General features: G+C 27.0%; 2 protein-coding genes across 2 annotated transcripts in view; both read left to right on the forward strand.

Annotated features, from left to right (window-relative positions):
* Positions 1-2,325: 2,325 nt before the first annotated feature.
* On the forward strand, positions 2,326-6,459 carry LOC110645292 (ankyrin repeat-containing protein At5g02620-like). Its single transcript, XM_058134408.1, has 3 exons — positions 2,326-3,084; positions 5,123-5,658; positions 5,911-6,459. The coding sequence occupies exons 1-3, from the start codon at positions 2,391-2,393 to the stop codon at positions 6,457-6,459; spliced, it is 1,779 nt and encodes a 592-aa protein (XP_057990391.1). The 5' UTR covers positions 2,326-2,390.
* A 5,308-nt stretch (positions 6,460-11,767) lies between these two features.
* LOC110653206 (protein ACCELERATED CELL DEATH 6) overlaps positions 11,768-12,594 on the forward strand; it is a 31,897-nt gene continuing 31,070 nt past the window's right edge. Inside the window, exon 1 of the mRNA XM_058134409.1 lies at positions 11,768-12,065. Coding sequence (XP_057990392.1) covers positions 11,768-12,065 — 298 coding nt within the window. The remainder of the gene's footprint in view (positions 12,066-12,594) is intronic.

The raw sequence follows: 12,594 nt of genomic DNA on the forward strand, positions 1-12,594 counted from the left end.
TTAATTAATTAAAAATAAAATATATTTATAATCTTTTTTATTTATAAAAAATAATAAATATGATTATTAAAGAATATTTACGAGTTGATTACTATTATTATTATTATAATTCATAAAAATAATAACTATAACTAATATATTGCTAATAAAATTATAATTAATATATTAATAAATTAATAAAAAATTGATTATTTCAATTAATTTAATTATCAAATTAAAGATAATTAAATTAAAAATTAAATTAAATTAATTTTATTTTTACTAAAACAATTAAATTTCATCGATTGTAATCAATTACTCAGTGTTCATCCTTAATGTATTTTCCTCTTTTACATGACAGAGACAATATGAGATAAAAATAAATAAATAAATAATCAATGAAAACAAATATACTTCCTGTGCAATTTTTTAGAAGTCAATGCCTCACTAGCACTCACTGCCCATGCTGGGACCCCCGAGGATGAGGACTCATCAGCACTATTTTTTTTTTAAGTGCCTCACTAGCACTCACTGCCCATGCTGGGACCCCGGAGGATGAGGACTCATCAGCACTATTTTTTTTTTAAGTGCCTCACTAGCACTCACATTTTTTTTTTAAGTGCCTCACTAGCACTCACTCCCATGCTGGGACCTCTGAGGATGAGGACTCATCAACACTTTTTTTTTTAAGTAAAAATAAAGTATATTAAATAAAGTGTAGAGAAATTTTTTTAAGTAATGTAAAATAATAAAAAATAAATTATTAAAATTTTTTGAATTCTTTAATTTAATAAATTAAAAAAGTAAAATTTTTAAAAATTTTATATTCTTAAAAAAAAATCATATCTTAAATAACTTATTATTTAAAAATTTTATACATCTTTCAATATAGTGTAAATAATTTATCCTTATCAAATCAGTAGCTGTTTCTACGTCTGCTCATACGTCACTTGCTTATGTCTACTTTCAGTCGTGAGCATTATAGTAAGCTTCACTACAATTATTGTACACTTTTAAGTGTAACTGTCAGCAGGAATGAATGGCAACGGATTATTTATAGGTATTTAATCTGGCTGCGTTTTAATAAGATTAATTTTAATAATATATTGTGGATTTTAAGATGAATTTGAGTTTAAAATTTAATATTTATGGTAAATTTAAATTAGATTTAAATTTTATATATAAAGTATTTGTTATCTGAATTTATTTATAAATATTTAATTAAATATAAATTATATATTTTTTTATGATAATATTTATAAATTTTTATATATTTTATTTTATATAAAATAAAATTAAAATATTTTATGAAATTATTAATTTTTTAAAATATAAGTTATTAATAAAAATAAATTTTATGAAGATTTTTAATTAAAATATATAAAATTAAATAGATTTGAATATTTTTTTGATAATAATAATAATAGGATTTGTGATAGGATCTGGTAGTTAAAAATAAATTTTAATAAAGTTTTAGGATAGATTCAGGTTTTAAAAACATTAATCGGATTTGGATTTGAATAGAGTGATTCAGGTTTTAAAGACATTAGTAGGCCTTTGTTTGAAAGTAAAATATATTTAAAAATAAAAGAATAAAATGAAGTTTTCATTATTTATAAAATAATTTTCTTTTTTTCTAATATTCAAATAAAAGGAGGAAAATAATTTTTTTTCTAAACTTTTATTTTCTCTCAGTATAATTTTTTTCTTTATTTTATTTCCCTCTAAAATAGTTTCATATCAGGTTTGACATATACAGTAATATATATTGAAATTGATAGAAAATATAATCTCTTCAATTCTAATTTAATTAAAGTAAATAAAAAAAATCTTTAAATAATATTTTAAAATATGTAAAATTATAATAATACCTGCCTCTATTATATCTCATTCTCAGGATAACTCTAATAAAACATGACAACATTAAATATTATTTAGAATGCATTTATTATGCATTTAATATATATATATATATATATATATATATATATATATAAAATAAATAATAAATTTATTTTATAAAATATATAAAATTTATATATTTGTATTTATAAAATAAATATGAGGTGATGGGACATTGCACTAGCCCCGAGGGGTGGATTTGTTGTGACTAATGTCTGGCCTATCCGTTTTTAGTTGGGAGTTAAATTCATAATAAATTATTTGTAAGCAAAATTGTCCAAATATCTAAATTCGTATTGAGCCTTATAAATGTAATGCATTAAATTAACCCATCAAACCAAACACAACAGAAATTTGTCTCCACTCTCCAGGATCCTTATAAATGAAGTGTCTGGCAAGTGCGTGTTGCAAGTGCAGAGAAAAACCTAAAATCTCACTGCAAAGGATTTTTTCTTGCTCACTAATTTTCACTGCTCAACTTTGCTAGCGACCTCTAGCTAGCTACACATATGGAGGATTCCCAAGCTTTGCACGAAACCCAATTAGTATCTGAGACCAATTACCAGCCCAAACAAAAAGACATCATCACTTTCATGGATGCTGAATGGTATAATGCTGCAGCTGAAGGCCAAATTGACAAATTCAAGGATTACACAGAGCCTCTAGATCTTTTGCGCACCCCAAACAAAAATACAGTCCTACATGTTTACATCACAGCAGTAAAAAAGGAAACGGAAGAATCCATTGAATTTGTAAAACTAGTTATCAGCAAATGTCCATCGCTGCTATCTGAGCCCAACATCAAAGGCGAAACTCCGCTGCACATTGCAGCAAGGTTCGGGCACAAAAATATAGTTGAATTTCTTATTCATAGCATCAAGAAGGCTCAATACGAAGACCTTGAGAGAGGCGCAGAGGCGTCAACAAGTGCTAAGATGCTGAAGAAGACAAGCACAGATGAAGACACAGCCTTACATGAGGCAGTGAGAAATAATCATCCTCAAGTGGTGGAAATATTGATTAGAGAAAATCCTGAATTTGCGAACATAGCTAATGCCGCCCGAGAAAGCCCGCTGTACCTTGCAGCGGTGAGAGAGAACAATATCATTGCCTCTAAGATATTGGAGATATGTCCCTCACCAGCATACAGCGGTCCCAATGGTAAAACAGCTTTGCACGAAGCCGTTACAAGTAAAGATGAAGGTACGCTTCATTTCCGCTCAGTTGTGAAATACACAAAAACCATTTTTCTTCCCTATTTGCAATTTTATCCCTTAATTTTATAATTATTTACAATTTTATCCCTTACTTTTATAGTTATTTACAATTTCATCCCTTAGTTCCATCTCTCTCTCCCTCTCTCACACATTTATCTCTCTGCCTCTCTCCTTCATTTTTGTATCTCTCTTCCTCTCTCTGTATCTCTCTCTCTCTCATTTCTTCTCTCTCCCGTTTATATATCTCTCTCCGTCTCTCTTCCATTTTTGTCTCTCCCTTATTTCTCTCTTTGCCCTCCTCTCTCCCTTATTCATCTCTCCCTCCTCTTAGCTCTTTTCTCTTTCTCTCCATGTTTCTCTCTCTATCTCCTTTACTGTTTGTCTATCTCCTTCATGCAGGTATAAAAATGAAGAGGAAGAATAGAGCCATAAATGTAAGAGAGAGAGAGAGAGAGAGAGAGAGAGAGAGAGAGGAGAGGGAGAGATGGAAAATGGAGAGAGATAGAGAGAGGGAAAGAGACAGAAATGGGGCAGGTAGAGAGATGGCGAGGGAGATGAAGAGATGAAACTGATGAATGAAATTGTAAATAATTGTAAATCTAAGGAATGAAACTATAAATAATTGTAATATCCGAAGATAAGATAAAGCAGTAATTTATCTTAAATATTAATGTCTAAAATGGATGGAAGGATCTTAAGTGTGTTATAAAAGCAAAACTAGGGAACTAAATAGTTTAATTTCTAAAATATAAGGACTCAAGTGTTATTAATTATAAAACATTAGGGTTAAATAATAAATTTACCTTTAAGAAAACTAAACAACCCTAAGGATTTGCTTGAATATAGCTGATTACTGTTAATTGATAGATAGATAACTGTTAACTGATAGATATTATTATTAGTTGATAGTTGATAGCTGGTAGCTAGTAGCTAATGAAAGCTAATTTATGTTAAGTGTTTGGTAAAAATATATTTAACTGTTGTTGTTGATATGTAAAATGATTAATAAGGGCATGTATCATATAATTTATTTTATTATAGAAATAAATATAAAACTATAAATTTATTATATTATATTATTTATTTTATTATTAAAATAAATATATAATTATTAATTTAATATATTATATCATTTATTATATTATTAAAATTAAAATATAATATTGATTTATTATATCATATTATTTATTTTATTTTTGAAATAAGAAAATAATTAAATTCTTTTAAAAAATAATTAAATAATTTTTAAAATGTAGTTATAAAATAATAAAGTAATTTTATTGTTGATGAAGAAAGAAAATCTTATAATTTTAAGTTTTTAGAAAAAAAATTGTATTTTTTTTATAATAAATAAGTATTTTATATTTTATGTTATTAATGGAAAATATTTTAACAAAATTACAATTCGCTAATTAAGATTTTAAGATTGTAAATGAAAAAAAATAATGGTAAATAACATTAATAATATTAATTTTTGAGTTACATGAAAAATGATAATATAATCTAAATAAAAAATAAAATCAAATCAGCTAACAGTCGATGAGAAACAACTTTATTTCTAAAGTTGATACAAACTGGAATTGAAGAGTATCATATCAGTTACTTGTTAGCTCTATTTTTTTAAGCTTGTCAAATACTTTAATTTACTTATTTGGATGTTTATCGGCTATTAGTTATACCTAAAAGATAAATCAAACGCCTCTAAGCCTGTAGTGAGTAAAAGCTGCTAATGTATCTTCTTTCTTTGCCAGCCAATTTTTGTTTCACCGAAATCACTCGCACAAAGAGTTTTGGCTTTTTAGAAGTACATAGTTGTAAATAAATCAAGCTATTTGAATTCAACTTCAAAAATTTTTTAAAAAATTTAGTGGTTCCAGTAACTTGCGGATTGAGTGTAAGGATCATAATAATCGATTTGAGTGTTTCGCAGTCCGATATATTAGCCATTATTAAGTAATTATACCGCTTCGAAATTTGTTTTTGTATTCCTTGAAAAGTTGATATTTATTTCAAGTTTATTGCAGATTTGATAGGAAAAATACTCGAAAAAAACAGTAGTCTAACAAAAGAACAAGACAAAGAAGGATGGACTCCGCTGCATTATGCTTCCTACTTCAATCTTCTTCAAATTGTGCAAGTGTTATTACTAAAAGATGGTAAATCTGCTGCCTATATTGGCGATAAAAGCGGAAAAACACCTCTTCATGTTGCGATTTTCCACGGCAAAAGCCATTTAAAGGTGGTGGAAAAAATTATGTCAGACTGCCCAGATTGCTGCGACCTGGTTGACAATAGAGGCCGAAATGTTCTCCATTTTGCTGTGGAAAGCAGGAGTTTTGAAGGAGTGAAAACTATTACTGAAAAACCTTTCCTGGCTAACCTAATAAATCAGAAAGATAAAGATGGGAACACTCCGGCCCATCTGCTTGCTACTAATGGCTTTTCAGAGTGTTGTCTTACAGAGCACCACCTAGTTGATAAAAAGGCCATCAACAATGAAAATTTAACTGCTCTGGACGTAGTGGTAAAAACGAAGGATGAAAGCAATATGCCATTTCTGGTACGCCGACTTAATTTTATGCCTTTACATCATCCCACAAATTGAAGGCATTATTATTATTATTATTATTATTATTATTATTATTATTATTATTATTATTATTATTATTATTATTATTTTCAATTTAGCTTTGATTGAAATTTTAACTTGAAATCTCACAGAAAACACCGTGCCAAAATGAAAAATTATTCATTTCTATTGGTACGCATTGATTTGTTTTGGAACAACACAGTTAATGAATTCATGTTGCAGGGATGGACAAAAAGAAAACTAGAGAAGGTTGGATATAAACCAGGTCGGCCTTCAATTATCCAACTCGCAGAACGTGATAACATGTCAAGACTCGACAATGAGTTAATCACTGAACTCGAGAAGGCGAGTCAATCCCATCAGATAGTAGCCACCCTCATAGCAACTATAACTTTTGCGGCAGGTTTCACCTTACCTGGCGGTTATAGTGATCACGATGGCCCCGACAAAGGAACAGCAATTTTAACTAGAAGATCAGCCTTCAAAACTTTCCTTGTAACAGATACCCTTGCGTTTGCCCTCTCCATTTCTGTTGTGCTTATCCACTTCTTATTGACATTGCAATCATCCAAGAGAAAGTACTTTAATCTATTCGTTGCGGCTGCTTACTTCACTTTAATTGCTATGGCATTAATGGTGGTGGCATTCATGACAGGTGTGTATGCAGTGATGCCAAGTTCCTCATCAGGTCTTGGGGCTACCATTTGTGTCATCGGAAGTTGTTTGGGCTTATTGTATTTCTGCGTGCTCAAGGTTACTTTCTATGATTAACTGACTAATACTTGGACTGTTGTACAATTAAAGAGCAGTGTATAATTAGAAAAATATGTAAAATTAAGACGGAAATTATTGTATTTAAAATTTATGAATGTATAATTTGTTGTTTATTTATTAAGGATTTTTCTTGCGTAGACTCAGTCTCTACTATGGATCCAATATATAAGAAGTATGGTGACATTAATTTATTAAATATATAGATCTCACGTGATTGTATGTTGAGTATATGATGAACCCAGTCTAGGTAAGAATTTCCCATTTATTTATTGAGAGTCGGTCTAGTCTAACTCTATCCATTTAGATTTCAACCAGCATGTAGAAGAAGTTATTGCAGAAGAATTTAGAAGTTAAATTGTTTTGGGAAAATTATTATTTAGTCCCTTAATTTTAATGAAATTAATTACTTAATTTCCTTATTTTGAAAAATATATGATTTAGTTCTTGTATTTTTCTTTTATATACTTTTTAGTCCCTCCAACAAGTTTAAATCAAGTTTTTTTGTTAGTTAATATATTCAATAAAAAGAGAAATTATTATTACGGGGACCAAAGATTTCAAAGCATAGAAAATAGAGAGAATATATAGTTATGTATTTCAAATTGCATGGAAAAAATCAAATTCAAACTAACACCTAAAATGACCGAAGGAATTAATTAAGAGTAATTAAGTGGATAAAAATATACAGAAACTAATACTAATATATTTTTCAAAATATGAGAACCAAGTAGTTAGTTTCATTAAAATATATAGACTAAATAATAATTCTCCCAAATATTTTTTTATAGTTAATAAAAAAAAAAAAAAATAATATATTGAAAAATTATAAAATAACATCAAAAGGTTTAACTTTAATTTACTCATAAAAATAACTGACTTTTATATAAAATTAAATTTAAATTATAAATAACTATATTTATTTTACAAAAACTATTTAATCCCTCTATTTTACAATACTAATTACTTAGTCCCTTATTTTGAAAAATACATTAATTAGTCATTATATTTTTATTTTGTCTACTCTTTAGTCCCTCTATCCATTTTAAATCAAATTTTCTGTTAGTCAATATATTTAAAAGAGAGAGAATTTACCATTATGTGAATTAAATAGTTTAAGACTTAGAAAACAAATGGAATATAGGAGTGTGTTTTTCAAATTACAATGATTAAATAAAATTTAAACTAACGCTTAAAATGATCAGAGAGATTAAAGAGTAAACGATACAAAAATATAGGAATTAATTAATATATTTTTCAAAATAAATTAGTTAGTTTCGTTTAAATATATGAAATAAAATCATATAATAATTTATAATAGTAATATGTTATTTTATTAAATAAGCTTAAACAGAAATAATATATTTACAACATTAGAAGATATAATAATCAATATAAATAAATTTGTAAACAAGTCAACTCACTTACAAATTTATTTAGCGAACTCACTCACGAACATATATTAAAAGAGTTTGTGAATTATATTAAAAGACATCTTTATTCTAACTTCTAAAATTTAATGTTGACCGTTGAAATTTATATTTGCTGTGGGGACGAAAGGTATCTATTTTAATTAATTTAAGTCTCTATTATTGAAAAAAGTAATGATAGATTATGTTTTTCACTCTTTTTAAATAAAATAATATATCGCTATCATTTTATAATATTAAATTAATTTTCAAGATTGCCATATCTTGAATATCCAAAACTTTAATAAAGGACAAATCATTGCTAAATTTTTAAATTGATTTATTTTTATGAGGAATTTGTTAATTATATTTAATTATATATATATAAATTATTTAATATCATTGATTAATGGTTATCAGGTTCAAACCAAAGTCAAAATTAGAACAAGCAACTTGAAAATCAAGGCTAAATTAAAAAATAATCAAAAATCAAAATCGATCAGTTTGAACCAAACCAAATCGAAATAGAGCGGTTCAGTTCGATTCGATTTTTCATTCATTTCGATTTGATTCGGTTTCTAAAATATGTAATTCAGTTTTCATAATTTAATTTGGTTAAGTTCGATTTGGTTTGGTTTGGTTTGAACCGAATACTCACCCCTTAATTGAGAAATGCTTATCATCATACAATGCCTTGGAGGGGAAAAAAATGTATTGTTGCTTTAAGGCAATTTAAAAAATAAACGAGGAAATAGGATCCTTTGTTGTGAAGAAATCTCTGGCCATGAGTTGCAATTATGCTTGTGAGAGGATTATTAGGGTACCAAGCATTTCATATTTTGTGTTTTACTTAATTAAGCATCCATTTGTTTTTGTGAAAAATAATTTTTTAAACAAATATTTTACTCATTTTTTAGTATTTGTGTTTGGGAAACTCATAAAATGAGTAAATGGAAAATATTTTCTGATCAAAAGAAAAATTAAGCCATTTTTAAGAAAAATAAAAAGGAAAGTCATTTTCTAGACTTTCACAATTTTATTAAAATATTAAAATACTTATACATATATGGCATTCACATTTATAATTAGTTTACTACAACTAAACAATAAAAAATATTTTTATGAAAAACATTTTTCACAAAATAATTTTTATAAAAAATATTTTTTTATACAAATTATTTAAAAAAAAAGTTAAAAAAAAAAATTTACCTCACGGGAGTAATTAAGCTCAAATGAAAGTGGACTATGTTATTTGAGAATGATACTATTGTTGAATCAATGGAATGAAAAATTTTTCTTATTTACATGTAGTTTCCTATAAAACCAAATATTTCATAAGTTATAATATTTTTATGTGGTGTTTAAATACCAAAGTTTGAAATAAGGAATTTAAATTTAATTTTAATATAAAATATTGATAAATTGTTGATTTCAAATAACATTATTTTACTTATTTTGAGTTCTTTTAAAATATATTTTAAATAATACAATTTTACAAAACATTTTATATCTATACTTAAATAAGATGTTTTTCATATCTATGAGTCCAATATAAATTTATTATTAATTAATTAAAAAAATATAATTTTATTAAATTTAAATTTGACATTTTATATTTTTCAACCAAACACAAAGTTATATCCTCTTTATTTATAGTGTCATTACTCTTTATTTTTTTAATCAAACATAAATTACAATAATTTCTTATGCTAAAGTAACGAAAGAGCAAATTGCTTCGAAAGCAACCCAAACTAACATTGGCATTGCCAACTCAATTTAATTCACAATTATATATTCCTTTCCAAAATATTCATCTTCTTAATTAAAATGTATTTAGTAAAATGTTAAAAAATTAAGAATGTATTTTGTATAAGGTTAAAAAATCAATAGTTAAATGTTACTATTATAAATTTTAACCCTTAAGAAGGGTCTCTAAGGTTAACATTTAACCTTCTAAGAAGACATAAATATTGATGAGGTGAAAAGTTAACCTACTCTTTTTTAAGTATCCAAATAATATTAATAAGGGTTAAAAATTATAAGGGTAACAATTATTCTTTATTAATCTCGTACCAAACACTCCCTAAGGATTAAATATTATCCTTGTAAGTTTTAACATTTAAAGAGGGTAATTATTAACTTAATATCTTAAGAAGATATAAAAATTAATGAAGTGAAAAATTGATCTAATCTCTTTAAATATTCAAATAACATTAATAAAAAGTTAAAAATTATAAGAGTAATAGTTACTCATTATTAAACCCGTATGTACGTACCAAATCCTCCTAAACATAAGCTTTTTTTTTTTTTTTTTTTTTTAACTAAAAGATGTGCTTCTTCAAACTATGGGGAAATGTTTAACAAATATTTTCCAATGTTATATTACCTATGGCATGTAGATGTGGAGCAAACAATTGGTCTTGGGGCTACAATTGATTAAACTCCTCATTGGTCATGTGAAAGATAGTAAAATATACTACTAATCAATCTTGGTATATATGAGAAATTGAGATCAATAATAGAAGACATTTCTGTGCCAGTTTTAAGTTCAATGGCTTATAATTGATATAGTGGTTAAAATAAAAAATAACGACTTTTTTTTATATGTACTATTGAAAATATCTTAAACACGTTAATTTTTTTTTTATTAATGTCGAGAATATTTTTAATAATAATAATAATAATAATAATAATAATAATAATAATAATAATAATAATAATAATAATAATTTCTTATTAACGTCGGGAATATCTCTGCTATACCAAGCGCTTTTTTATCAATGCCAACAACAAATATCCCAGACCCCTTTTGTTGCAATAACTCAACCAACTATCTAACCCCACCCCAAAAAAATAAATAAATAAATAAACAAGAAGAGAAAAGAAATAAAGAGTGTATATAAAACATATTAAATTTTCATAGATGTCTAGCGAATCATGCTCGAAATGTCTAGGAAGTTGCTCCACTAAGAGGCAAAGGGGATACCTTTGCATATTTTATTTGCTCTTTCATTTTTCTATTCGTTGCTTCTTCTTTTTGTTTTGTATTATTAAAAGGAAAAGAAAATATTTTGTTTCTTTCCCTTAGAGAATGTAATGCTTTCTTCCAGATCTCATAGATTGGCTGGTTAATTAATTATAAACTCTACTCATCTCTCGCAAATCCCTTTAACTTTCTTCTTTTTCATGTTGCCCAAATCTAGTTAATCATTATCTATCCTTCCACAGATGGCTGAACAAATCCCATAACATTCCATCTAATTGATAACAAAATTGAAAAAAAAAACAATTATTATTAATCATCAAGAAAATTTATCTTAAATGAATTATTATTATTATTATTATTAGCTTTAAATTGAGGGTTAAATTTGATTGGAACTGTCAAACTATTGAATAATTCCAGTATTAAAATTGGATTAACATTAATCTGACAATGGTTGGAACCGAACTGGATCTGGCATCAACATCACAACCCCACCAGACCACCAGGAGACAATAGAGCTTTGGTATAAAGTCCATGAGTCTAATTAATATTTTTAATGAATAAATTTAATGATATTTAGTTAACATGCATTGATTGATAATTGTTTAATTAAATAAATAAACTTAATTAGATGGATGATCAACTTGAATTCAGAAAATTTTATTAGTGGGATGATATATACACACAATAAATAAAACATTATGAATTTAAACTCCCTAATAAGGAAAAAAAAATGCATTAAATTAACTCAACCAACCAAACACAACCTAAATATGTCTCCACTCTCCAGTCTCCTTATAAATAGAAGTGTCTGGCATGCGTGTGCTACGAGCGAGCGAAAAGAAAAATCTCACTGCAAAAGCTTTTTCCCGCTCACTGTTTTCCATTTGCTCAACTTTGCTACCTTGCTACATATATGGCGGATTCCCAAGTATTGCCCGAAACCCAATTAGCATCTGAGATCAATGATCAGCCCAAACAAAAACACATCATCACTTTCATGGATGCTAAATGGTACAATGCTGCAGCTGAAGGCCAAATCAACAAATTCAAAGATTACACAGAGCCGCTGGATCTTTTGCGTACCCCAAACAAAAGTACAATTCTACATGTTTACATCACATCAATACAAAATGAAACGGAAGAATCCATTGAATTTGTGAAACTTGTTATCACCAAGTGTCCGTCGCTGCTAGTTGAGCCCAATATCAGAGGTGAAACTCCACTGCACATTGCAGCAAAGGTTTGGGCATAAAAATATAGTGGTATGTCTTATCGATAGCATCAAGAATGCTCAAGAAGACATTGAGAGAGGTGCAGAGGCGTCAAAAAGTGATCAGATGCTGAAGACGACAAGCCCAGATAAAGACACAGCCTTGCATGAGGCTGTGAGAAATAATCATCTTGAGGTGGTGGAAATATTTATTATTATACATCACTAAAAAAAAAAAATCACACTTTTATTATTACTAAGAACAGTAAAAATACTATATTGCTTCTTTTTCATGCTTCTTTGTACAGGCTAAATTTTTATTGTGTGCTATTTGTTTTCAATGTCTTTTTTGGACCATCTGATTATATTCTAATTAAATTTTAATTTCTTTAAAAATTGAAATAAAATTATTATGATAAAAAGTTTGCAAATGTTGAAATTTATTACATGACTATTCAAACCATGAATTCATAAATTATTTCACCAACGGAACTGCTTTTTTTATTTATTAGGTGTTTTACTTTATTCAT

Source organism: Hevea brasiliensis, chromosome 14 (assembly GCF_030052815.1).
Source record: "Hevea brasiliensis isolate MT/VB/25A 57/8 chromosome 14, ASM3005281v1, whole genome shotgun sequence".
Classification (NCBI taxonomy): domain Eukaryota; kingdom Viridiplantae; phylum Streptophyta; class Magnoliopsida; order Malpighiales; family Euphorbiaceae; genus Hevea; species Hevea brasiliensis.